At 43.3% G+C, this 26,865-nt stretch overlaps 2 protein-coding genes across 2 annotated transcripts in view; one reads left to right on the forward strand and one right to left on the reverse strand.

The window, feature by feature from the left end:
- On the reverse strand, positions 1-15,319 carry CNGA1 (cyclic nucleotide gated channel subunit alpha 1). Its single transcript, XM_070757162.1, has 6 exons — positions 14,689-15,319; positions 13,341-13,567; positions 9,517-9,636; positions 7,111-7,218; positions 5,171-5,277; positions 1-1,655 (listed from the first exon to the last, which is right to left on the reverse strand). Exons 3-6 carry the CDS (start codon positions 9,615-9,617, stop codon positions 259-261), a joined length of 1,713 nt encoding a protein of 570 aa, XP_070613263.1. The 5' UTR covers positions 9,618-9,636; positions 13,341-13,567; positions 14,689-15,319; the 3' UTR covers positions 1-258.
- Positions 14,673-26,865, forward strand: part of NIPAL1 (NIPA like domain containing 1) — a 20,949-nt gene continuing 8,756 nt past the window's right edge. Inside the window, exons 1-3 of the mRNA XM_070757163.1 lie at positions 14,673-15,096; positions 21,225-21,491; positions 24,363-24,419. Of these exons, the coding sequence (XP_070613264.1) occupies positions 15,066-15,096; positions 21,225-21,491; positions 24,363-24,419 (355 nt within the window). The 5' untranslated portion in view covers positions 14,673-15,065. The remainder of the gene's footprint in view (positions 15,097-21,224; positions 21,492-24,362; positions 24,420-26,865) is intronic.

Raw genomic sequence — 26,865 nt, forward strand, 5'->3', positions numbered from 1 at the left:
TTTAGAATGAAACCTACTAATCATTAATTTCTTGAGATTCCACATTTCCAAGTTAAACCAAGAAATTCTCATTTGTACATGATGGCATTGTTGTGTTTCCCAGAGACAAAATTTAAGTTCTTAAACATGTCTGATAACAAAGAAAAATCTGGTTGTTATGAGTAGTTTCCCATATCTAATGGAATATTTAACATAATTCTGCCCATTGTTTATTAATTTATCCTCAAGTATGCATATCTGATTTTTTTTAAAAAATCTTTAATGACCAGAAGTTCTCTGCAATTCTTCTAAGTCTGAACAATCATACTCTAGGGATGGTTTCACAATGGTCTCGACTTGCCTTAACCTTATTTTTAATTTCTGCTGTGCAGCACTATATTCAGCTAAAAGTTTAGCAAATCTTGTTTGTAAATTATCTAGCATTCCTTCTATTTGGCTAACCTTTTGCTCAAGGTTTTCTGTGTCTCTTGTCATGTTTACTTCTTCTAAATCCAGTAATCCATCTTTCATAAGGATTTGCTTTCCTTTCTCTTCCAACAAAGTCTTTGCCTCTGGATATTCTATTAAAACTTCCATCAGGTCGTCTTTATGCAGACAAAACAAATCTGAATAGCCAAGACTTCTAATATTAGCTGTCCTCCTATTTCCAGCTTTGCTACCTTTGATGTTAAGGATGCTAATCTCTCCAAAATAGCTGCCATCACTAAGAACTACAAATTGAGTTATTCCATCATCAGCTACCACCGCCAGTCTTCCTTCTTTGATAATGTACATTTCTCGCCCAATATCACCTTTCCGACAAATATAATCACCAGGACTAAATACTTGAGGTTGTAGTTTCAAGACCAGCTCAACTAACAAACCGGCTTCACAGTCTGAAAAAATCTGGACCTTTTTTAATGTCTCCAAATGAACATTAATAGCAATTTCTATTCGTAATTTATCTGGAAGAAATTTCAAGACTTCTCTTTCATCTACGGCCTTTTTATTTGCCCACAAATAATCAAACCACTTGATAACCCGTTTTTCTAAATCTTTGCTTACGTTACGAAACTGCATATACTGCTTGATAGCATCGATCTTTGCTTGAAATTCCTCCCGGGCAGCATTCATATTAGAGATCATAGAACCAATATTACCAACAATAGTAGCAAAGATTAATACACCGACCAAGAAATCAACAACAACAAACCAATACTCAATATCTTGAACAGGCGGAGGCGTTTCACCAATCGTTGTCAACGTCAGTGTTGACCAGTAAAGGCTATACACATATTTTCTAGCCAGCCGGCCAAATTCAGGATGAGAAACATTGGGATAAACCCATGTGTCTGTTCCGAAGCCAATCGCTTTTGAGAGCGAGAAATACATACAAGCATTCCAGTGGATGATAATTATAATGTACATGACAAGATTAGAGATTCTGAAGATATTTGGATAACTTGTTCTCGTTTCTGTTTGCTGGAAAAATTCAAACATACGTGATACTCTAAGTAATCTGTTTATTCTTATTTCTGGGTAATTCAATCCGAATCTGAAGTAAAGTAGGTCAGTTGGCATGATGGACAGTAGATCTAATTTGAATTGTAATGTTTCCTTGTATCTTCTCTTGAGCTTAGCTTTTTCTTTCACCAACAAGCCTTGCTCCAAGTAACCTAAAGCAAAATGTAAGCAATACTTTAACTGATTTTTTAAAAACTGATGACAAGAGATAAACAGAATGTATTACTAAACCATTACATTGGTCAACACAAAAAAAATCACCAGTAAAGATTATCTCTGTTTTATAGAGTTTGATGTGTTGATTCCAAAAATATGCTTAGTTTTGCTCTATCAACAGACTCAAACTCAACCCGGATAAGACGGGGTGGCTGTGGGTTCTGCCTCCCAAGGACAATTCCATCTGTCCGTTCATAACCCTGGGGGGGGGGAAGGGTCCGCAACTTGGGCGTCCTCCTCGATCCACAGCTCACATTAGAGAAACATCTTTCGGCTGTGGCGAGGGGGGCGTTTGCCCAGGTTCGCCTGGTGCACCAGTTGCGACCCTACCTGGGACTCACTGCTCACAGTCACTCATGCCCTCATCACCTCGAGGTTCGACTACTGTAACACTCGCTACATGGGGCTACCTTTGAAAAGTGTTCGGAAACTTCAGATCGTGCAGAATGTAGCTGCGAGAGCAATCATGGGCTTCCCAAGATATGCCCATGTTACTCCAACACTCCGCAGTCTGCGTTGGTTGCCGATCGGTTTCTGGTCACAATTCAAAGTGTTGGTTATGATCTATAAAGCCCTTCATGGCATCGGACCAGAATATCTCCAGGACTTCCTTCTGCCACACGAATCCCAGCGACCAGTTAGGTCCCACAGAGTTGGCCTTCTCCGGGTCCCATCGACTAAACAATGTCGTCTGATGGGACCCAGGGGAAGAGACTTCTCTGTGGCGGCCCCGACCCTCTGGAACCAACTCCCCCTGGATATCAGAGTTGCCCCCACCCTCCTTGCCTTTCGTAAGCTCCTCAAAATCCACCTCTGTTGTCAGGCATGGGGAAATTGAAATGTTCCCTTCCCCCTAGACTTATAGAATTTATACATGGTATGTTTGTATGTATGATTGGTTCTTTAAATTGGGGTTTTTTAGATTATTTTTAATATTAGATTTGTTTACATTGTCTTTTTATTGTTGTTAGCCACCCCGAGTCTGCGTACAGGGGCGGCATACAAATCTGATTAATAAATAAATAATAAATAAATAAATCACATATAGTTTCTGATACAGAAGCATTTTTGTTATTACGTTATTTCTACATTTTCAATGTACGTGGTAATTACTGTTTTCTTAATGTTGTCAGTATATTTTCTATACCTTATAATAATGATGCTGCTCCATGAAAACTCTACCTGCTACAGAAAAACTGTATACATTTTTGAAATCAGAACAAAAAAAGATTCAGAAAAGTACAAGGTCAACTGCAATGATTACAAAAATATTTGTTATCTATTGCTAGAGATACCTCTGTCATCTTTGCAAGTAGTCAGAATTTTGACCCTTTCCAGTTCACATTTAAAACTAAAATGTGAAGAACCAAACCAACATTTAGAAATTTATCATCGTTTTTTCTCCAACAATACTTTGTTAGGACAGTGAACTTCCATTAAACTTTATCACACTTAAAATTCTGAATTAACATACATGTGATCGTTCATTGTATAAAATTGTGCAGAAACACGGCTAAGTTCTTTTATATTTTTTAATGCAGGGTTTAGTTTTCCCATTATTTCAAAACCGAGAAACTGAACACCTCTTTCAAACTAGGATTTGGCTTGGGTTTGTGATAATCGGGAATATTTGAAGTGCTATTTGTGAGGGAATTTGTAAGACTACCCATTTCCTATTTCTGTCCAGTATTATGGAGAGTTAAGATAATAATCCTCAGAAATTAAATAAAATGGGGATCTGAAATTTATTATATTTATTTAGATCCTATCTTGGCATTATTTTTAATACTCAACATACCTAATACTCTCTCCTCCTATTACCCCCACAACTTCGTGAAGTGGGCTGGACTGAGGCAGTGTAACTGGCCCAAAGTCACGCAACTAGCTTTCATGCTTAGTGTTAAATCAGGAGACTGGAGACTGTTAGATATTTGCCTGGGTGACCTACCCAGACAGGGTAAAAGTCAAAAGTTCAGATTTGTTTATTGCATGTTGATTGGTTGCCTTCTTTTGGTGCTTAAAATGTATCTTTGTAAAACTGCCCTGTTGCTGGGCTAGATTGTATAAATAGGAGAACTGTCATTGTATAGAGCTCTCAATACTCCATTGCTTCTTGACTGAATTGACTTCCTTGTCCTGTTAGCGAAATAAACCTTGCTTGATTCAACCTTGCTTTGAGAGTTATTACATTGGCGACGAGGAGACCACGGGCTGATAATCAGCTCTTTATTAGCACAGACAAGTAGAAGTGATCAGCTAAACTCTCAGTCTCCAATTGAGACAATGGCTTGAAAACGCGGCTATTTATACTATTCAGGAAAGAGGGGAAACTTTTGACAGTTTGTTAAAATTGGCGGCAAGTCCATTTGACTTGCTGCGTCTTAGCCAATCAGCGTTTGTTTTTGAAACGGCTTACAGAGACATAACACTTAGTACTAGAACTCACAGCCTCCTAGTTTCTAGCTAATGGTTAAGGCACTGAAATTAGTCTCTAAATTACAGAGCCTTAATCACTGAATGAAACTGGGTGATTTTATTTTTTTTTTGTAAGGAAGGAGATTGTGGACCCAGCTAACATTAAAAATTCCCTCATAAAATACATCTCATGCTGTTCCATGTTAAAAATAAATGCCTTCAAAAAGAATTTGCAAAAAATGCATAAAGCATATTGAATGTATGTTATTTTATAAATGTCTAGGCAGAAGCGCTATTGAACGCTGATGGTTATTTCTGGTTGCATGTCTCCATTTAGAGATACACTGGTACCTCTACCTAAGAACGCCTCTACTTAAGAACTTTTCTAGATAAGAACCGGGTGATCAAGATTTTTTTGCCTCTTCTTAAGAACCATTTTCTATTTAAGAACCCAAGTCCGGAAAAATTTCCCAGGAAATTGGAAAGCAGCACGAAGGCTTGGCCAGTTTCCTGCCATTCCCCCGAGTTTCTCTTTCTGGCGCAGTGTATGGGAGGCAGCCTCGCACCGGGTGTATGGGAGGTGCATGCTCCTCATCGTGGCCTCAGAGTCCCTGTTTTTTTTTTAAGTCTTAAAGTTTTGGATTTTTTTGATTCCCCTCACCTCACCTTCTTTCTTCAGCAGCGACTGTCCTCCTCCTCTTCTTCCTCCTCCTCCCACCCAAATTCCGAGCTTTTATTTCTTTCCTAATGGGTTTGCACACATTATTTGCTTTTACATTGATTCCTATGGGAAAAATTGCTTCTACTTACAAACTTTTCTACTTAAGAACCTGGTCACCTCCCCCCGCCCCCCAAAATGATGGTGTCTACGGATCAGTACTGACCGAACCTGTACCATGACATCATCATGACATCATCAACGGTTTGCTACCAGTTCAGGTGAATCGGTCCGAACTAAGAGGAACCCACCTCTGATCTGTACTGTTGTACCAATTTTCAAGAGCTCAATTCAAGAGACAATAGAACACATTCTTACCTGTCCTCGCCCGCACAAATATGTCAGCAACATAAATACAATCCGCAGAATAGTCCAAAATCAACCACATTTCTAAATTGTTATGATTAAGTTCATCAAAACAGGCCCTGAGTGAGAACAAATGACACCAGAAATTTAAAATGAAGCATCAAATATCGTCATCAGCAATAACAGCAATTCGTTTGGGTGGATCTGAGGAGTGACGGCGTGGCATTTTTGGAAGACATTCGGGAGTTGAGTTGCAATTGCAAACTTAATGGACCACAAAATTGGATCGTGTAGTGTAGACGTTCTACTTTATCTGTTAAAGAAAATGATGATTTGCGTATCCCTGTAAATTTCCCCAGTTTTACTGTGTTTCCCCAAAATTATGACATACGCTGAAAATAAGCCCACTTCTGAAAATAAACCCTTCCCCAAAAATAAGACCTTCGAAATTAAACCCTTTCCCCCCAAAATAAGCCCTCCCCAAAAATTTCCTCTGATTAAGGTTAGGGAGACAGAGCTGGAAATTGGGTAAGATGGCAAGAGGAGCCTCATTTTGCTCCACACACCCCAAATTAATAAGACCTCCCAAAAATAAGTTCAAGCACTTATTCCGGGGTTCAAAAAAGTATAAGGCAGGGTCTTATTTTCAGGAAACATGCTACAGAAGAACTAATAGCATTCCATTGATAAAGTTCAGATCTATTGTAGCAGAATTTGAAAAACAGTGTGAGTTTACATTGGCGCCTTTCCAAGTAATAAATTTTAGTAAAAAGGGGCGGCATACAAATTTAATAAATAATAATAAAATTTAATAAATAATAAAAGCTTTCATGGGTGCAGTTGGACAATCAATTAAATATGAGTCAGCAGTGTGTCTCAGAAATCGAAAAAGCCGATGCAATCCTAAATTGCATCAACAGAGGGACTGAATCAAGATCACGTACTAATACCACTCCATAAAGCCTTAGTAAGACCACACCTGGAATACTGCCTCCAGTTTTGGTCACCATACTATTAAAAGTATGTTGAAACTATAGAAAGAATACAGAGAAGAGCAACAAGGATGATTAGGGGCCTGAAGGCTAAAACATATGAAGAATTGGGCACGGCATATTCTTATTTTGCCAAGACCTCCATTGTTCACGGATGTTTCTTAACTCACAACCCTGGACCACCAATATTTTTTCAATGAACTTAACTGGACCGACTTTTTGGTGGGATCATAATTTCTGCTTATTTATTTACTAAATGTGCATGGCACACAATTCCCAAAAACTCTGTATAGCTGTCAGGTTAAGAAACAGTTTCAAAGAATGCAACAAGAAATTAAAAATAAAGATTAAGAAAGACAGAAGTTCTTTCTCTGTTTAAAGCAGTGTTTCCCAATTACTTTCTGTTACGCCCCTTCCAGAAAGAAGTAAACATTTTGCGCCCGCCCAACTCTCCGCCATGACTATAAATAGTATAGCGGCCCGCCCAACCTGCCCCCCCCAAAATGCACCCCACTGTGAGACGCACATCCTACTTGACACTTGTACCGATACCTCCATCGCCTTCCTTGGCGTTATATCCTGGGCAGCCCATTCTAAAACAAAACGTCTCACAAGTTCGAGAAATTTGATTGAACTTGCGAGATGCTTTCTTTTAGAATGGGTTGCCCTGGACACAAACATGACCAGTACAAATCATCAAATAGGATGTGCGTCCTACTCCCTGTGGGGGGAAAAACACGTTACTTGGGGTCACTCACTCTCCCTGGCATTGCTACATGCCCCCCCAAGGGGGTGCGCCCCACTATTTGAGAAGCACTGGCTTAAAACAACTGATTGTTTTGGTCAACAACCATTATGGGAACTGAAGCTCAAGATAGTCAGGTAAGGCCAAATTAGGAAGCTGAGCTTAAGGCACAGCAACACTTCTAATAAGGTCAGTTTTCTGTAACATTATAATACCTAGCGATGATCATTGTCCAATTGTACATGACAGGCAATGTGATGCAGAACAGCCAGTTGTAATAAAGGTTTCCAGAGGGATCAATGACAAATATTTCTTTCTTCTCCCTGAAGAGGTAAGCAGAAGGAAAAATTATCCATCCATTTTTTAAAATTTATTTATTTTGTCAAGTAGGTATTGGTACTATACAAAGATATAACAATGTTTATATACATGATATTAGTACGAGAGAAACATTAGGACAGGGAACGAAAGGCACGCTGGTGCACTTATACATGCCCCTTACTGACCTCTTAGGAATCAGGAGAGGTCAACAGTGGATAGTTTAAAGTTTGTATCTGTTGCGCTCGTGTGTTGTTGTAGTGGAAGCTGAAGTAATCGTTGACAGGAAGGACGTTGTAGCAGATGATTTTATGGGCTATGCTTAGGTCGTGTTATACACATTAATCGGTCATACAAAATGGTTGTTGAAACAAAAGTGATTTCACTGAATGAACTCCTTCTTAGAAAACTCTACAATTTAACTTTCGCTCAAGGTGTTGTAAATGAAAGTAGACGGTTGTTCTGTTTGGATGCCAAGACACTGGTAGTTATCTATAATATAACATTGGTAAAGGTAAAGGTTCCCCTCGCACTATGGGCTAGTTGTTCCCGACTCAGGGGGCAGTGTTCATCTCTGTTTCTAAGCTGAAGCGCCAGTGCTGACTGATGACAATTCCGTGGTCATGTGGCCGGCTTGACTAAACACCAAAGGTGCACGGGACTGTCTCCTGCCGCATATCTCCCAGAGACCAATAAGAGCTCACAGAGTAGGCCTCCTCTGGGTCCCGTCGACTAAGCAATGCAGGTTGGCGGGACTACGGGGGAGGGTCTTCTCTGTGGCTGCCCCGGCTCTATGGAACCAACTCCCCTACCCAATGTCCGTACAGCTCCCACCCTGATGGCCTTTCATAAGGCCATGAAGACCGTGCTTTGCCGGCAGGCCTGGGGGCCATAAATTTACATCTTTGATGGCCAACTTTATGGCTATTGTGCACGTACATGATTGTGACTGTCTTTTGATAACTTTTTATGGGGTTTTAGTTTTAGTTTAGATAATGTTTGATTTCGTTTTATCGCTTTGTATTTATTTATACTGTACTTTTATTGTTATTGTAATCCACCCTGAGTCCTTTGGGATTGGGCCACATAGAAGTCGAATAAAATAAAATAAATATATAAATACCCTCCCACCAAAGGTATTCCCTATTTTTCTCCTTGCATTTTTTACATGCTTTCTGACATGCGCATGCCTGGAAGCAAAAAACCTCGCTGGAGCATGGGCACACCTGCGTCTCTGTGTGCGAGTTTGCTATCTGCATGGGCGCAGAAGCATAATTCTGCTCAAACTCACGGTATCTCCAGAGCTGCAAGGCGAGCCTAATTAGACATTCCTGCTAGCCGCCCACCCCTGGCTAAGCGACACAATTGTAAACTTCAATGTCCCACAACCACATCATTTAGCAACAGGAAAACCAGCATTCTGTGTTGCCTTTGCTAACTGAATCCCACCAGTCGTTAGCCAAAGAACACTACAATCCAAGCTATTCCGGGCTTGGTCTCTCCCGGCCTGTCTCTCAATTCTTCCAAGGTGTCTCTCCTTCAACTGCCCAAAATGCTCTATTACTCCCCCATCTCTGTCCCCAATCGTGCAGCTCTGGGGCTGTTTGCCACACAGCAGCTCTGACATTTCTTCACTAAATAAATAAATGAAAGAATAAACAAACAAATAAACAGTTTAGATCAGTGATGGCAAACCAGTGAGGGCAAACCTTGTTTCCCTCGGGTAACGAAAGAGCGTGCGAGTGCACTATTGTGAATGTATGAGTGCCCACACCCATAATTCAATGCTTGGGGAGGGTGAAAGCAGCTTCCCCCGCCCCCTAGAGGCCCTCTGGAGGCCAGAAATGGCCTGTTTCCCAACTTCTGGTGGGCCCAGTAGGCTCCTGTTTCACCCTCCCCAGCCTCCAAAGGATTGCCTAGAGCCGGGGGAGGGTAAAAACGCCCTTCCCCATTCCCCCAGAGGCTCACTGGAATCCAAAACCATCCTCCCGGAGCCACTTTGTAAGCCAGAAATTAGCTGCCTGGCACACACATGCATGTTGGAGCTGAGCTAGGGCAACGGTTCATGTGCCATAACAATATCAGGAGTGTTGCGTGCATCCCACCCATGCACTGTGAGTCCCCTGCACATGTGCAGCAGTAAAAAAAGTACAAAAAAAAACAAGATGGTGGAGAGAACCAGCTAGGGGGCATCTCAGGTCTGAGTCGCTTCCAGTTCTAGCATCCCAGACCGCCAAGTTACTAACAGCTCTATAGAACCGGTCTGAACCGGTAGGAACCCACCTCTAACTCTCACATCTTACCTGCTTTCAGCATCCTCCGTATTTTTGAGGCTTTCTTTTCTACCTTGGCTGGCTAAATTATGAAGATCTGAATCTGGCTGTTGAGTTTCACATTCCCCCATTCTTGTGATAATTTGTTATCTGAAAAGAGAGAGAGAGAGAGGGAGAGAGGGAAGGAGGGAGGGAGGGAGAGAGAGAGGGAGGGAGGGAGAGAGAGAGGGAGGGAGAGAGAGGGGGAAGGGAGGGAGAGAGAGAGGGAGGGAGAGAGAGGGGGAAGGGAGGGGGGAGAGAGAGGGAGGGAGGGAGAGAGAGGGGGGAAGGGAGGGAGAGAGAGGGAGGGAGAGAGAGAGAAGGGGGAAGGGAGAGAGAGAGGGAGGGAGAGAGAGAGAGAGGGAGGGAGAGAGAGGGGGGAAAGGGAGAGAGGGAGAGAAATATGTTCAAAGTGGACCAACTTTTTGTAACAAGGCTTGTTTTTATAATGATATATATATATTTTAAAAGTCCATCCTATCTCTAGTATGCCCCTCTGGGCTTAACCAAGGTATTGTTTAATTCAGTGATGGCAAGTCTTTTTTTCCTTGGGTGCCGAAGGAGCATGGGCGCATGCATGTCTGCCCACACCCATAATTCAATACCTGAGGAGGCCGAAAATAGCTTCCCCTGTCCCCCAGAGACCCCCCTGAAGGCCGGAAATGGCCTATTTTGCCCTCCCCAGGCTCTAAAGCAGGTGTTGCTCTAAAGCAGGTGTTGCTTTCCAGGACAAGAAGTTTCCCAGACCGCACTGGAGAACTTTTTTTCAGACAGGAATAGGAGTCCCCCTCCCTCTGGATACAGGACATAGTTGGAGGAGGATAAAAACGCCCTCCTCCATCCCCCACAAGAGGCTCTCTGGAAGCCAAAAACGTCCTCCCAGAGCCTCTGTGCGAGCCAAAAATCAGCTGGCCGGCGCACACATGCACATGGGAGTTGACCTAGGGCAACAACTCGCATGCCAGCAGATATGGCTCCGTGTGCCACCTGTGGCACCCATGCCATAGGTTCGCCATCACTGGTTTGATTTGTTTGCTGGTGTATTCATACCACCGAATACCCTCAATTGTTTGCATTAAAAAAGAGAAATTAGAACCTGAGGTACAGTGGTATCTCTACTTAAGAACTTAATTCATTCCGTGACTAGTTCTTAAGTAGAAACATTCTTAAGTAGAAACAATTTTTCCCATAGGAATCAATGTAAAAGCAAATAATGCATGCAAAACCATTAGGAAAGAAATAAAAGCTCGGAATTTGGGTGGGAGGAGGAGGAAGAAGAGGAGGAGGAGAGTCGCTGCCGAAGGAAGAAGGTGAGGTGAGGGGAATCAAAAAAATCCAAAACTTTAAGGCTTAAAAAAAAAAGAGAGACTCTGAGGCAGCGAGGTAGAGCATACACTTCCCATATACCCAGCGCGAGGCTGCCTCCCCTACACTGCCCCCTGTACACTGCCTGCTGCTGCTGCTACCTGCTGCCTTTTTCTTCCTATGCTGAAGGGCTCCCCTCTCTTCTCGCTCACTCGCTTTGTAGCTGGCACCTTTCCTTCACTGTGGTGACTCCTTGGCTACCCAGAGCGAAGGGAGCGTTTCTTTTCTCTGGGCGCTGGTAGAGGTTTATTTCCTTTCCAAGCAGCCAGAGAAAGGAAAATGCTTTGTTCTCTCTGGACTGCCAAAGCCTCCTTAAGCGTCACCAAAAGGCTCCTCCGGCAGCCATAGTTCCCTCTAAGCTGAGCAGTGAGCAATCGCTCACTTAAAAATCATCATCAACTCAGAGTTTTCCAAACCTGACCAGAAGCCGAGAGGGAAAGAGTGAGAGGGAAGGAGAGAGAGAGGAAGAGAGGAAGAGAGAGAAACAGAAAAAAGAGAAGAAGGAAAAGAGAAAGAAAAAGAATGGGAGTAAGGAAGAGAGAAAGAAAATCAAAATCTAGTTTGAAACTACCTCAACTATTGAAGTGGCATTTTGATATTGATAGAGTTGCCCTATTATGAGCTCACTGTTATAGACACACAGTACAGTATTTTATTTTGAAATTCTCTGAGGCAAAACAGGGTGGGTTTTTTGTTTGTTTGTTTGTTTGTTTGTTTGTTTGTTTATTTATTTATTTATTTATTATTTCTGTGCCGCCCAGTCCCGAAGGGACTGCCGCTCAGACACTATACTTTTCCGCCCACCCCCCCCCCAAAAATTAGAGGGAACACTGCCGGCAGCCCAAATGGCAGGAAACTGGCCGGGCCAGTTTCCCGGCTCAGGTTCTTAAGTAGAAAATGGTTCTGTTTTTTTTTTTTAATAATTTTTATTAAATTTACAAAAATGGTTCTTAAGTAGAGGCAAAAAAATCTTGAACACCCAGTTCTTATCTAGTAAAGTTCTTAAGTAGAGGTGTTCTTAAGTAGAGGTACCACTGTATATCAATAATTATTATAGCCTTTGTATAAATAAAATTATTCTTTGTAAACATTATATGTGGTAATTTTTAACTTTTCTTTATGTGCACCATTTGTATGACTTTTGAGGGTATCCTATAGCTTAGAAGGTTGACGTCATAGACAAAAAACTGTAGTTACTTTTGGATCCAGATGCCCAAAATTAGTTGAAAACAAGTCAGAGATTTAAGACAACGAAATTGCCGTCCTCCAATGTAAGCTATAAATACCAACCTCGTTTCTTTCTCTGCACTGTAACAAATATAAAGTGATAAGGAAATCTTCAATCTTCCATTGAAGAATAAATCTATAATAAAGTAACCTGAGGTAAAATAAATGAGCTGTAGCGGAGAAAGGATTCCAATATTGCTGTTGGCAATACAAGGGAATTAGGCTGCAGGCAGCTCCGTTTATCTTGGAAATATAATCTTCAAATGTAATCAAAGAAATCCTTTAAGTCCCCCCACCACAGCAACCCCAGATATAATGGGAATTAGGAATCAGATAAGGTACAACAAAATAAATAAGTAATAAATATTGTTGTTGGATTTGGAATGTCCTTCAGCTCCAGTTTGCGGTTGAAATATGTTGAGTGACAGTCACTCTTTTTTAGAAGAGTGACTGTCAATCAACATATTTCAGCCGCAAACTGGAGCTGAAGGACATTCCAAATCCGACAACAATATTTATTACTTATTTATTTTATTGTACCTTATCTGATTGTATCTATAAAAGGAGAATAAAAACAGTAGATAAATCTTGAGTTTGTCCTGTATTTAAAGGACAGTAAGATTTCAAAGAAAGAATTTATCTGACCCTTTTAGAAAGGGACAGATAAATTCTTTCTTTGAAATCTTATCGTACTTTAAATACAGGACAAACTCAAGATTTATCTACTGTTTTTATTCTCCTTTTATAGATAAATATACTATATTTTTCAGACTATAAGATGCTTCGGACTTTAAAATGCACATTAGTTTGAGAAGAGGAAAACGAGAAAAAAAAATATGCTGGTGCCTCCGCGACCCATTCGCTATGGCCTGTTTCCCGTGGGCCCCTCGCCACAGCTCAACCGGTTCCCCACAGCCTATTCGCCACCGCCATGGCTTGTTTGGGAATTGACGATAGGCGGTGGTGATCCCTGCCTCCTAGAACAGCTGATCGGCACCACACCAAACTCCCCCCCCCCCGCAATATTCGCTCTATAGGACGTAGGTATTTCCACCCAATTCTTTTTTTGGGTGAGAGAGTGCATCTTACATCCTGAAAAACAAGGATACTGCTTGTTGCAGTACTTGGCTTCCTAAATGCAGCAATCCCAAGGACTGGAGGAAAAGGGATTAATAACAAATTGATAATATTAATAATAACTATTAATAATAAAAAGAACTCACCTGAATGTCAGCGCAATAAAGCAATGCTATTTTGTGCCCTGAAAATGGACATTTTCCCCCCACTCTTCTCAAGAAGAGATCATTCTTAGATGGTTTGGAGAACAGCAGCCCTGGGTCACTTTTAATAGGCCATATTTAATCTTGTCTTGTATGTTGCTGAGTCAAGCATTTCCCAATTCCTTTCAATCCCATTACGGCAATCCTTATTATAAAGCCTTCCAAATCTTCTGAGAAAAAAAAAATCTGGTTAGTTTCTAGAGTTACTCTATTCTCTACATTCCAAGGGTCTAGACCAGTGATGGTGAATTTATGGCACGGGTGCAACAGGTGGCACACAGAGCCATATCTGCTGGCACGTGACCTGTTGCCCTAGCTCAGCTCCAACGTGCATGTGTGAGCTGGCCAGCTGGTTTGCCCGGAGACTCTAGAAGGGTGTTTTGGGCTTCCAAAGAGCCTCCAGGGGGATAGGGGATGGCATTTTTACCTCACCTGGCTCCAGGGAAGCCTTTGGAGCTCGAGGAGGGCGAAAAACGAGCCTATTGGGCTCAACAGAAGTTTGGAAACAGGCCGTTTTCAGCCTCCAGAGGGCCTCCCAGGAGCTGGGGGAAGCTGTTTTCACCTTCCCCAGGCATTGAATTATGGGTGTGGGCACTCACGCATGAGCGATAGCCCGCATGCACGCTCTTTCGGCACCCGAGGGAAAAAAGGTTCACCATCACTGGTCCAGACTGATTCATACTACCAATTAATATGTATTTGCTTCAATTCTGGTTAAGATACAGTGGTCTGCTACACCTAATCCATTATGTCATGGTGGATAGTTTCACATTCAGTGGTGGGTTTCACTTACCTTTGCCACCGCTTCGAGAACAGAAGCATGCGCACACTAAGGTTCTCCTGCTTGAGCAGAGGCTCGACTAGAAGACGTCCAGGTTCCCTTCAGATTCTATTCTATTCTACTCTACTTCTAATCTATACTGTATTACTCTAATTCTATTCTATTCTATCCTACTTCTATTCTTCCATGCCTCCATTCTATTCTATATTACTCTTCTATTCTATTCTACTCTACTGTACTTCTATTCTTCTCTGCCTCTATTCTATTCTACTTCTATTCTATTCTATATTATTTATTTTATTAGATTTGTATGCCGCCCCTCTCCGAAGACTCCTATTCAATTCAATTCTATTCTATTTTACTCCACTCCGATTCTATTTTATTTCTGTTCTATTCTATGCTACTTCTATTCTACTTCTATTCTTTTCCATTCCATTCCACTCCTATTCTATTCTACTCTACTGTATTTCTATTCACCTGAACCTCCGCCCCCTGCCCCAAAAGGCTCACCTTTAGCCCAGACTCGTTCCTGCAGACGGCTAGATTAATAAAAGCGCCGCTTCTCTTCGGAAGGAGCCCAGTTCGGGGTGGAAGGCTCAACCGATTCCGTGCCCTTTATGACGTCAGAGCCGGGGGGAGAGAAATAGAAAACAGCGGACCAGCGCCGGTGGTCCCCTCCGCGTCTCCCGCCCCTCGGCTGGGATTGGCGGCGGCGGCGCGACTCTGCACAAGCGGGAGGGAGGCCCGCTGCCAGATGTTCGCCTCTGACCGGGCGAGGGAGGCGGCTCGGCGGGAGTCGGGCCGTGGGGTGGGTCTCCCGTCCCGCTGAAGCCGGGGGCTCGTCCGTCCCCGGCGGGCGTGTGAGGCGCCGGAACGCGGGGAAGAAAATGGTGTGGCTGCCCCGGTCGTGCAAGGAAGGTTAGTGGCCGCCTCCGCCCCCGCTTTGGGGGGAAAGTCTTTTTCGTTTCTGCCCGAAGGTTCGCCTCCCCACCTGGGTCGCTGAGGAAGCTGTGATGCGTCCGTTGAGGCGTGAGGGAATACCTTTGTGTAGCCGTTATCACCACTACTAGTACTACTACTACAAGTGATAACGGCTACACAAAGAAAGTTCCCCTCACGTCCTCAACCGATACTACTACTACTACTATTAGTAGTAGTGTGGCAAATAAAAGAGAGATTAGCGAGGGGTTAGGAGATAACCCCTACTTCCTGCGTCCATTGAGGCAATGACAGAACACCTTTGTGTAGCAGTTAACAGTAGTAGTTGTAGTTGTAGTAGTGAAGTAGTGACTGCTTCAGCTTAACCACAACACATGAATGCACAAGAGATACAAACGTAAAGTAAACCGCTCTAAACTCGACTGCAGGAAATATGACTTTAGTAACTGAGTAGTTGATGCATGGAACTCACTACCAAGACTCTGTAGTATCATCACCCAACCCTCAAAGCTTTACCCTTAGATTATCCACTGTTGACCTCTCCCAGTTCCTAAGAGGTCAGTAAGGGGCGTGCATAAATGTACCAGCATGCCTTCCGTCCCCTGTCCTAATGTTTCTTTTTTACTAGTATCATGTATATATAAACATAGTTATATCTTTGCATACCACCAATACTGCTTGACAAAACAAACAAATACATAAATAAAAATGATAATGTCTATACAAAGGTGTTCCCTCACACCTCAATGGATGCAGGAGGTACGGGCTACCTCCTAACCCCTCACTAATCCCTCTCTTATTTGCAACACTCATACTAGTAGTAATGGTAGTGTCATTGAGACGTGAGAAAACTCCTTTGTGTAGCCGTTATCACTTGCAGTAGTAGTGATAATGCTACACAAAGGTGTTCCCTCATGTCTCAACAGACACTACTATTACTAGTGGTAGTGTCACAAGTAAGAGAGGGATTAGTGAGGGGTTAGCCTGCTACCTGGAAAAGGTGAGAGCCGCCCTGAACGTTTGCAACTGCTTTCTTCAGAAAATCGCAATAGGACAAAAAAAAAGTGAATGGATTGAGTTTAAAGCGGTCAGAGGGGTTTTAAAAGCAAAAGGTTGGAAAAGGGACGAGGGGGAGGAGCCCGAACTTTAGCACCGAAATCCGAAGCACAAACCCCCACACGATAATCGATCAAATATTGAGGGAAGGGGAGTGTGGAGAAGGAAAGGGGAATAGAATAGGATGGGATAAGGAAATAGGAATAGAATAGAATTCTTTATTGGCCAAGTGTGATTGGACACACAAGGAATTTGTCTTTGGTGCAGATGCTCCCAGTGTACATGAAAGAAAAAGATGCATTTGTCAAGAATCATGAGGTACAGCACTTAATGATTGTCATGGGGGTCAAATAAGCAATGAGGAAACAATATTAATAAAAACCTTAAGGATACAAGCAACAAGTTACAGTCATAGGTGGGAGGAGATGGGTGATAGGAGTGATGAGAAAAAATTAGTAATAGTAGTGCAGATTTAGTAAATAGTTAGACAGTGTTGAGGGAATTATTTGTTTATAAGGAGGGAAGTTAGGGTCAGCCTGTAAAATTGGCTTCTCTAACCTTGGCTACTTTAAGCCCAGAGGACTTCAACTCCCAGTTGCCATTACTGAAGGTGGACAGCATGAAACTTGCAATTCAAGGGTAGATGGGTTCCACTTGCCTTTACGGCTGGTTTACATCGCTCTGTGCACATCCCCTCATGCGAATAAACATCTGTGCATGCTCAGAAGCTGGTTTCAGCCCCAAACACAGCTGAGGAACTGCTCAGCTGTGCTTCAGGCAAAGAAATAAAGGTCAGTACAGTGATACCTTGTCTTACAAACTTAATTGGTTCCGGGATGAGGTTCTTAAGGTCAAAAGTTTGTAAGACGAAACAATGTTTCCCATAGGATTCAATGGAAAAGTGATTAATGTGTGCAAGCCCAAAATTCACCCCTTTTGCCAGCCGAAGCACCCGTTTTTGCATTGCTGGGATTCCCCTGAGGTTCCCCTCCTTAGGAAACCCCACGTCCGAACTTCTGTGTTTTTGCGATGCTGCAGGGGAATCCCAGCAGGGAAATCCCAGCATCGCAAAAACGAGCGCTTCGCTGGCAACGGAAGTTTGGAGGTGGGGTTTCCCAGCAAAGGGAGCATCAGAGAAATCGCAGCATCACTAAAACACCAAAGTCCTCGAAACCCCACCTCCGGACCTCTGTGTTTTTGCAATGCTGCGATTTCACTGAGGCTCCCCTCGCTGGGAAACCCTACCTCTGGACTTCCGTTGCCAGCAAAGTGCTCGTTTTTTCGCTGCTGGGATTCCCCTGCAGTATCACAAAAACACGGAAGTCCAGAGGTGGGGTTTCCCATGGAGGGGAGCCTCAGGAGAATCCCAGCAGCGCAAAAACGGGTGCTTCGCTGGCAACGGAAGTCTGGAGGCGGGGCATCCCAGCAGTGGCATTGGGTTTGTAAGGTGAAAATAGTTTGTAAGAAGAGGCAAAAAAATCTTAAACCCCGGGTTTGTATCTCGAAAAGTTTGTATGACAAGGCATTTGTAAGATGAGGTATCACTGTATTAACCTGGAGGCAGGCGGGGAGGGCTTTTTTTCAAAGCAGAGGACCATGAGGAGCCATCCAAACACCGGAAAAAAATTGCCAAAAATTCTGAAAAAAGGCTGGTGGTGCGCACAGATGGAACCGGATCTGTGATGCCATCTTCATGTCACCAGTGAGTTGCTAACGATTCGGGCGATTGGTCCAAACTGGGAGGAACCCACCCCTTTTGTGACTGGAATGTGATGATGGAAGTATATAAACTCTTCCAAAGAAACAGACCTATAACAAACCAAGGTGCTGCTGTTACCTTATATGTAAAAAAACCCATTGCACCTCTCCAGAAATGCATAAAACCAAGGATGAAAGCTGCCTTGAATGCATATGGGTTAATATAAAAGAGAAAAAAAAGATGGGGCACTCATGGACATCTTCACAAAGGAGAGCGCGGGAAACACGAAGCAAATTGTCACCCCAGTAAACGACGCTGGTAAGGTTGTAAGTCGAGGATTTAACAGGTCACTTGAACGATGATGATCACTCAAGCCACTCCCACCTGGTCACATGGCTGGCAAGCCACTCCTACCCAGTCATACGGTTTCCTGCGCTCTCCTTCATAGCTGCCCCAAGTCTACGGAGAGGCGTGGCATACAAATCTAATAAATAAATAAATAAATAAATAAATGATTTAGATCAGGGGATAGATTTAGAACAGATCTACAAAAAAGATATTTGAATTAATGGTAATTAAGGAAGGACTTATTTTCTTCCATCAAGGCCTGGGTGATGCAGGATAAGTTTTTGTAAAAATCCCCCTAGACTGGTTTAATGCCTGATGCCCTGCAGTTTTGCAATACAGCTGTACATCTCTTCAGTTGATCTGATGGTTGGAGATGCAGATTAACATAGAAACATAGAAGTCTGACGGCAGAAAAAGACCTCATGGTCCATCTAGTCTGCCCTTATACTATTTTCTGTATTTTATCTTAGGATGGATATATGTTTATCCCAGGCATGTTTAAATTCAGTTACTGTGGATTTATCTTCCACGTCTGCTGGAAGTTTGTTCCAAGGATCTACTACTCTTTCCGTAAAATAATATTTTCTCATGTTGCTTTTGATCTTTCCCCCAACTAACTTCAGATTGTGTCCCCTTGTTCTGCTGTTCACTTTCCTATTAAAAACACTTCCCGCCTGGACCTTATTTAGCCCTTTAATATATTTAAATGTTTCGATCATGTTCCCCCTTTTCCTTCTGTCCTCCAGACTATACAGATTGAGTTCATTAAGTCTTTCCTGATACGTTTTATGCTTAAGACCTTCCACCATTCTTGTAGCCCGTCTTTGGACCGGTTCAATTTTGTCAATATCTTTTTGTAGGTGAGGTCTCCAGAACTGAACACAGTATTCCAAATGTGGTCTCACCAGCGCTCTATATAAGGGGATCACAATCTCCCTCTTCCTGCTTGTTATACCTCTAGCTATGCAACCAAGCATCCTACTTGCTTTCCCTACCGCCTGACTGCACTGTTCACCCATTTTGAGACTGTCCTACCCAGTCATACAGTCACACCCAGTCATAATTAATACAGATTAACAGAGTTGGAAGGGACCTTGTAGGTCATCTAGTCTAACCTCCCTGCCCAAGCCGGAGACCCTACACTATTTTTGACAACATGACATTCCAATTTCTTCTTGAAAGCCTCCAGTAGTGAAGGTCCCACAAACTTCCGAAGGAAACTTCTGTTCTGTGATTAGGTCTCACGGTCAGAAAATTTCTCCTTATTTCTAGGCTGAATTTCTCCTTGTTCAGTTTCCATTCATTATTCCTTGTCTGGCCTTCCGTGTGCCTTAGAAAATCTCTTGACCCCTTCTTCTGTGTACTAGCCCTTCAAGTATTGGAAGGATTCTTTCATGTCTCCCCTGGTCCTTCTCTTCACCAGACTAGCCATGTCCAGCTTCTGTAACTGTTCTTATGTTTTAGTCTTCAGTCCCCTAATCATCCTGGAGCCTCGGTGATGTAGTTGTTAAGAGTGCAGCAATACTGCAAGCTTCTTCTGCTCATCACCGGCTGCCAGCAGTTTGGCAGGTCAAATCTCACCAGGCTCAAGGTTATTATTATTATTATTTATTGGATTTGTATGCTGCCCCTTTCCGTAGACTCGGAGCGGCTAACAACAATGATAAAACCAGCATGTAACAATCCAATACTAAAACAACTAAAACCCCTTATTATAAAACCAAACATACACACAAACAAACATACCATGCATAAATTGTAATGGCCTAGGGGGAAGGAATATCTCGACTCCCCCATGCCTGGCGGTATAAGTGAGTCTTGAGTAGTTTACAAAAAATAGGGAGGATGGGGCAGTTCTAATCTCCAGGGGGAGTTGGTTCCAGAGGGCCGGGGCTGCCACAGAGAAGGCTCTTCCCCTGGGGCCCACCAAACGACATTGTTTAGTCGACGGGACCCAGAGAAGGCCAACTCTGTGGGACCTTATCGGTCGCTAGGATTCGTGCGGTAGCAGGCAGTTCTGGAGGTAATCTGGTCCCATGCCATGTAGGGCTTTAAAGGTCAGGACCAACACTTTGAATTGTGACGGGAAACTGATCGGCTGCCAATGCAAGCCCCGGAGTGTTGAAGAAACGTGGGCGAATCTTGGAAGCCCCACGATGGCTCTCGCGGCTGCGTTCAGGTTGACTCAGCCTTCGATCCTTCCAAGGTCGGTAAAATGAGAACCCAGATTGTTGGCGGGCAATATGCTTACTCCAGTAATGGGCAGCCAAAACTTTTACTGCCACACTGTGGGTGTGGCTTATTTGTAGATGTGGCTTAATGGTCATGTGACCAGGTAGGAGTGGCTTGCCAGCCATATGACCAGGTGGGAGTGGCTTAAGTGATCATCATCGTTCAAATGAGCTGTTAAGTCCTTGACTTACAACCTTACCAGTGTCATTTGCTGGGGTGACAATTTGCTTTGTGTTTCCCGCGCTCTCCTTCCTGGGTAGGAAGGCTTGGTAGCTAGGCGACGGGTCCTGCCAGAAGCATAAATGCTGCCAGCGCCGCTTCCACCCCCACCTTCTGCTTGCACCACAGGTGGGAGGTGGCCATGGGAGGCTGGAGGGGAGCTGGGCAGGAGAGGGGGAAGCTTGTCCGAGGCCAGGAAGGAGGAAAGAGGAAAAAAGCGAGGCACGGGCAGCAGCAGCAGAAGGGGAAAAGTGGAGAGCTGGGCTGAGACTAGTAATCCAGGAAGTGACCCGCCGATCAGATAGAGCTGTGCACGCATCTTCATTTCCGCTGGTGGAACTGCATCCCCCCCTCTTGCCTGCTGCCCACCCCTGGCTGTAAAGCACTGTGAAGTGGTATATAAGTCTAAATGCTATTGCTATTGGTCTTCTCTGAGCTTTTGTTCGTATTGCTAAGAGTTGGTTTTGCTAAGCCTATGGATTAGCTCTGCAAACATTTTCTAACATATTGTGCCTCAAATGCTCAGTCCATCATTCTTTTTCTGTTATCCTAGGGGAAGTGTTTCCTTTGGCCTGCCCCAACTCTCAACATGCGTGGTGCCAGATCCTCAACGTATCGGAGCTACAAGCTTCTTTCTTTGCCTATTCGGGGAGATACCCCAACGAAACGGTGCTGAATGTTTCTACTCCCCAAGGAAGCAAATACAGCTTATACCTAGGCGTCGCGTTGGCCATTGGCTCCAGTATCTTTGTGGGTTCCAGTTTTATATTGAAGAAGAAGGGCCTTTTGCAAATGGCTGCAAAAGGTTTCACTAGAGCTGGTAAAAAAAAAAAACTACTTTCAAATATCTTTTTTTTTAAATTGGGAATCAAGTCTCAAAGCATAGCTTGGCTATATATCTCCAGTGTTGTATTTAATATCAAATAGTTTGCAGGTGGTTCTTTTTGTGGAAAGCGTAAGATATAATCTTCATCAGATATGAAGCATTTTGTTTTTTAAGGTGTTTATTTCCCCTCCAATTCCTGGAGGAAATTTCTCCACTTTCCAATTCCTGTTATATGGAAGGACAGTGGTTCTCAACCTTTCTAATGCTGCTGATTCCCTTAATACAGTTCTTTATGTTGTGGTGACCCCCAACCATAAGTCTAGCACCAATTCTCCCAACAGAGCTTGAAGTTGATCAGCAGGAAGGTCAGAGGGACATCTCCCACTGTAAACGCTTGATTGGTCAGATTGTAAAAATATGTTTCAAGGTGCCAGAATAGATTAGTTCCTAGCTCTATGGGAAATTTGTTTTTTCCCATGGTCTCAGGCGAAGTGAAATGGTCATTTGACCCGCAAAGGGGTCCTTACCCCCAGGTTGAGAACCACTATTGTAGGAGGTCTGAGAAGAGTGTTTGGGGCCTTTTGAGAAATAAATAAATGAATAATAAAAAAGACTTGTTGAAAACAAACTACATCCACAGTATGTTGATCTTTACGTGTGTACATAACAAAAAGTGGTCTTGAAACAACATAAACTAAAAAATATACTCTTAACTAAGTTTAATAACAGTTCCTATATAACTCCCAACCATAATATGATTTGCTTTTTATTCCACCTTCATTATTGTTCATAAATAACTCAAGGTGGCCAAGGCTTCTCATACCCCTTCCTTCTCCTGTTTTCTCCACAACGACCCTGTGAGGTGGGTTGGGCTTAGAGGAAGTGACTGGTCCAAACTCACCCAGTGGGCTTTCATGCCTAAGACAGGTCTAGAACTGACAGAATCCTGGTCTTTAGGTCAATAGCTTCATAAAGGATCTAGATGAGGGAATAGCATTTAGCAATAGCATTTAGACTTATACACCGCTTCACAGTGCTTTACAGCGCTCTAAGCGGTTTAGAGAGAGTAAGCATATTGCCCCTAACAATCTGGGTCCTTGGAAGGAATATAGAGCCCTGGTGGCGCTGTGATTACAATGCAGGTACTGCAGGCTGTTTCAGCTGATTGCCGGCTGCTTGCAATTTGGTAGATCGAATCTCACCAGGTTCAAGGTTGAGTCAGCCTTCCATTCTTCCCAGGTGGGTAAAATGAAAACCCAGATTTTTGGGATTGACTCTGTAAACGGCTTAGAGAGGTCTGTTAAAGCATGGAGAAGCGGTATACAAGTCTAAATATGACTGCTATAAAAGGAGCACTCATCAAATTTGCAGATGACACCAAACTGGAGGAATTGGAAGATGGACTGAAGACTGAGAAAGATCTTGATTGGGTCCTAACCAACAAGATGCAATTATTATGTAGAAAAGCGAGATCCTGCATTTAGGCAGGAAAAATCAAATGCTTAGGTGTAGAATGGATAGTACACGGCCCAACAATAGTAACTCCAGGGTGTCCAGCAAACCTGAAAAATGGAAATCAGGGAATTATCAAGGAAATCAGTGGTTTGGGAAATATCAAGGAATTATCAGGGAATTCATGAAAAAAATGGAATAAATCATGGAAAAAACAAACCGTTAAAATGTTTAAAAGTCAGGGGAAAATCATGTAAAAAACAACGGATCGCACTGCCTGGCAGAGTCAAGCAAAAATGAGCATAACTGGCAACAAATTGTTTCCTCAGCTACCAATATTTCTCCATGGCTTAGCCATTTGGTATGACATCATCTACGACTGTGCCTTAACTAGATTGCAAGTTATAGGAAAATGCTTTCCCCATGGATATCCATGTCCCTTAGTGCAGGGATCTCCAGCCCCTGGTCTGTGGACTGCCACCGGTCCACGGCATGCCAGAAACCAGGCTCTACAAACAAATGAAGCCCCATTCGCAAGATGAAGGCAGCACACAAAACCACACATCACCACCCCACTCTGCAGGAAAAATGTTCTCCAGGAAACCGGTCCCTGGTGCCCAAAAGGTTGGCAGGCTGCTAGCCTAGAGGACCACCACTTAAGTATCAGCCAAGCATTTTGCGATGCCAACAAGGCCATTTGCAGTCTTGGGCTACATCAACAGAGAGACAGCATCAAGATCAAAAGAAGTGATGCGACTACTTTGTATTGCATTAATGAAGCCACCCCTTATAATACAGAATCCAGTTCCGGTCACTATAATAAAGATGCTGAAGCTCTAGAAAAAATGCAAAGCCACTTGTCCAGGATACAATAAGACAGGGGAGAAATTCAGCAGGTTTTGACAGGTTCTGGAAAACAGGGAGTGCAAATTTTGAGTAGTTCAGAGAACCAGCAAATCCCACTTCTGGCTAGCCTCAGAGTGGGGTGGGAATGGAGATTTTGCAGGATCCTTTCCCCAGAAGTAGGGATTTTGCAGTATTCTTCCCCTGGAGTGGGGTGGGAATGGAGATACTGCAGGATCCTTCCCCTGCCATTACCGCAAAGCCAAGCCACAGAACCTGTTGTAAAAAAAATGGATTTCACCATTGCAATACAATTTCCTGCCTTAGACTAGAAGACCTTCAAGATTCCTTCCAGCTCAAAGTTCTATGATTCTTACTGTTAAATCAAACTGTTGCTGGTATAATTCTGTCTGCACTTACAATGGAATAAAGAATTGAATAATGGAATGACACAAAAAACATGCTCCTTTGAAAAAAGGATTAGAAAAAGGGGTAGTTGAACTATTTGAATAGAAGCTGAATTGTAGGTTTTTCTTCCAAAAATGTTTTTATGTTTTTGTTTCCCCCTAGGAGAGGGTGGCTATTCTTACCTCAAAGAATGGTTATGGTGGGCAGGATTGCTTTCAAGTAAGTATCAAAGCTTCAAAGCTTTTTTTATTTTTTCATGCTTCTCGCTAAAAGAAACTGGCTGTAGTTGTTACTATTAGGGCAGTGTTTCCCAACCTTGGCAACTTGGAGATATCTGGACTTCAACTCCCAGAATTCCCCAGCCAGCATTTGCTGGCTGGGGAATTCTGGGAGTTGAAGTCCAAATATCTTCAAGTTGCCAAGGTTGGGAAACACTGTATTAAGGCTTCCTCTGCCTTGATACTATAGTTGTTCTGTCTGGGTGCCCCCAGACTTCAACACCAACTGGAAAAAGCATCCAGACACGCTGGTAAAAGCAAAAGCACTTTATAGTTTGAAAAATAAACACAGAGAAAAACCTGTTCTTCCCAACAGGCAGGCTATGAGACTTCACAGCAGAGTCCTGATGGCCAGACAATACAGCAGACTTCTTGCTGGCACACCCACCACTGTAGAGAATAAGACCCACACCTTTTCCCCCCAAGGTTTCAGTATTCAAAGTCACAAACCAGAATTCCAAGACACCAAAGATCACAGCCAGGTCCCAGGACTCCCAAAGATAATACTCCACAAGCCAGGAAGGGTGGGTTTGCCTTTTCAGCCTTTCCAGAGAGCACCACACCCAAACCCAGCTGTTGCCTCTTTAGTGCTGAAAGTACCTGGCTAATTGTCCCCTTCATTGTGTTGCTCTTCTCTGCCGGAGATCGATGATTGCTTGTGCATTTTCATCTAAGGAATCCAGGCTGCTTGCTGGGGAGAGCTCCCCCTCGGGGGACTCTGGCTGTCCTCCCTCTCCCTCAGCCTTAGATTCCTCCTCCCCGTCTGCCTGAACCTCCTGTTCCTCATCCTCCCCCTCTCAGCAGGAAGCCGGCAGAGGATCAGCCGTTCCCTGAGGGGCCTCAGACGGAATCACAACATATAGTCATATAGTTTGAATGAAAAACAGGTCCATTTCCATTTGCCAGAAATTCTTGTTGAGTTATAGTTGTAGTGTGCCTTTCTTAATGCTTATATCATTGTTGTTGTTAGTTTTGAAGTCATATCTGACCCCTAGCGTCCCCATGGACAACATTCCTCCAGGCCCTTCTGTTCCCTACCATCCCTGGAGTCCATTTAAGCTCACACAGACTGCTTCAGTGACTCCACCCAGCCACCTCATTCTTTGTCATCCCTTTCTTCTTTTGCTCTCAATCTTTCCCGGCATTAGGCTCTTCTCCCTTGTGCTTGGCCAGCTGGCCACACAACAAAGCAGTGTACAAACGCACACATACACACTGCAGCTTGCAAAAGGCAAAGTTCTATTTCTTTACAAAATTGCCTTAGAGCCACAGCAACTGCAAAAGAATGTTGGTTTACGATCTAAAGGTCAGGGTTAACGGCTCAAGCTGGCAACGAAAGTCTCTCGAGCTTGCTTCTGACAATTATTCACTTGGCTGAGTTTCAGAGTTGCAAAGTTTTCCAAAGTAAAGGCTAAACCACACTCTTCAGTGTCTCTGTTTCCCTCAATTCCGAAAGATAATTTCCCACACAGCCGTTCGCAAGCCCTTCCCTTTTAAAGTCTGCTGCAGCTTACTTAATTGCTGACAGCTGTGCCTTAGAATCTCCATCTGCATCTGCGCAGTTGCTCCTGGGGTTCCATCATTCTACGCACCCTAACATTGAGGCTGGGGTCATCCATCACCCTCTCTTCATCTGACCCAGAGGAGGCTCTGACCGGAGATCCTACAGGCTCTGCAGGCCTCTCTGCCTCTCCAGCACCTTTTACATCCACCTCTCCTTCCCCCTCACTGTCTGACTCCTCTGTAAGCCAAACAGGTCTTCTTTGATTCGATGGACCCGGCTCCTCTGAGTCAAAATCAGTGACCGTGAGCCAACCACAACATTCTCCAGTGAGTCCTTCCTTCTCATTAGGTGGCCAAAGTATTTGAGTTTCATCTTCAGGATCTGGCCTTCTAAAGAGCAGTCAGGGGTTTGATTTCCCCTAGGACTGACCGGTTTGATTGCCTTGCAGTCCAAGACACTTGCAGGAGTCTTCTCTTATGTAGTCTCTGACAGATCAGTGTTTAAACACATGAGAAAAAAGCCTATTAAAAAAAGCATTCTGGAAATTCAATATTACTATTATTGTTGTTGTTATTGTTGTTGTTATTGTTGTTATTATTAATTATCATCATCTCTTTTATTAATTAAACATGAAACTCAAGTCAACTGAACATTTAAAATAATGTCACAAATACCATTGATTGGTGCTAATGGTTGATACGGGTTGCTGCCAGCATCCTAGCTATCAACCAAGTATTTTCTTAAAATATATGATGTTCCAAGTGGTGCAGTTTTTGGCAGTTCAGCTGGTGTTATTACACAAAGCTGCAATTTCTTGATGTGTTTTGTGAAATTCTTGGACGTGGTACCAAGTGCCCCAATGACAATGGGCATCACTGTTGCA

This window comes from Erythrolamprus reginae, chromosome 7 (assembly GCF_031021105.1).
Source record: "Erythrolamprus reginae isolate rEryReg1 chromosome 7, rEryReg1.hap1, whole genome shotgun sequence".
Taxonomy (NCBI): domain Eukaryota; kingdom Metazoa; phylum Chordata; class Lepidosauria; order Squamata; family Dipsadidae; genus Erythrolamprus; species Erythrolamprus reginae.

Excerpts from the sequence above, each read along its gene's own strand:
- CNGA1 (XM_070757162.1), bottom strand. The coding sequence starts at position 9,617 with ATGGGGGAATGTGAAACTCAACAGCCAGATTCAGATCTTCATAATTTA. Across the intron at positions 5,278-7,110 it reads TGGACAATGATCATCGCTAG|GGCCTGTTTTGATGAACTTA; the intron begins GTATTATAATGT and ends GTTCTCACTCAG. Across the intron at positions 1,656-5,170 it reads ATTTGTGCGGGCGAGGACAG|GTTACTTGGAGCAAGGCTTG; the intron begins GTAAGAATGTGT and ends ATTTTGCTTTAG.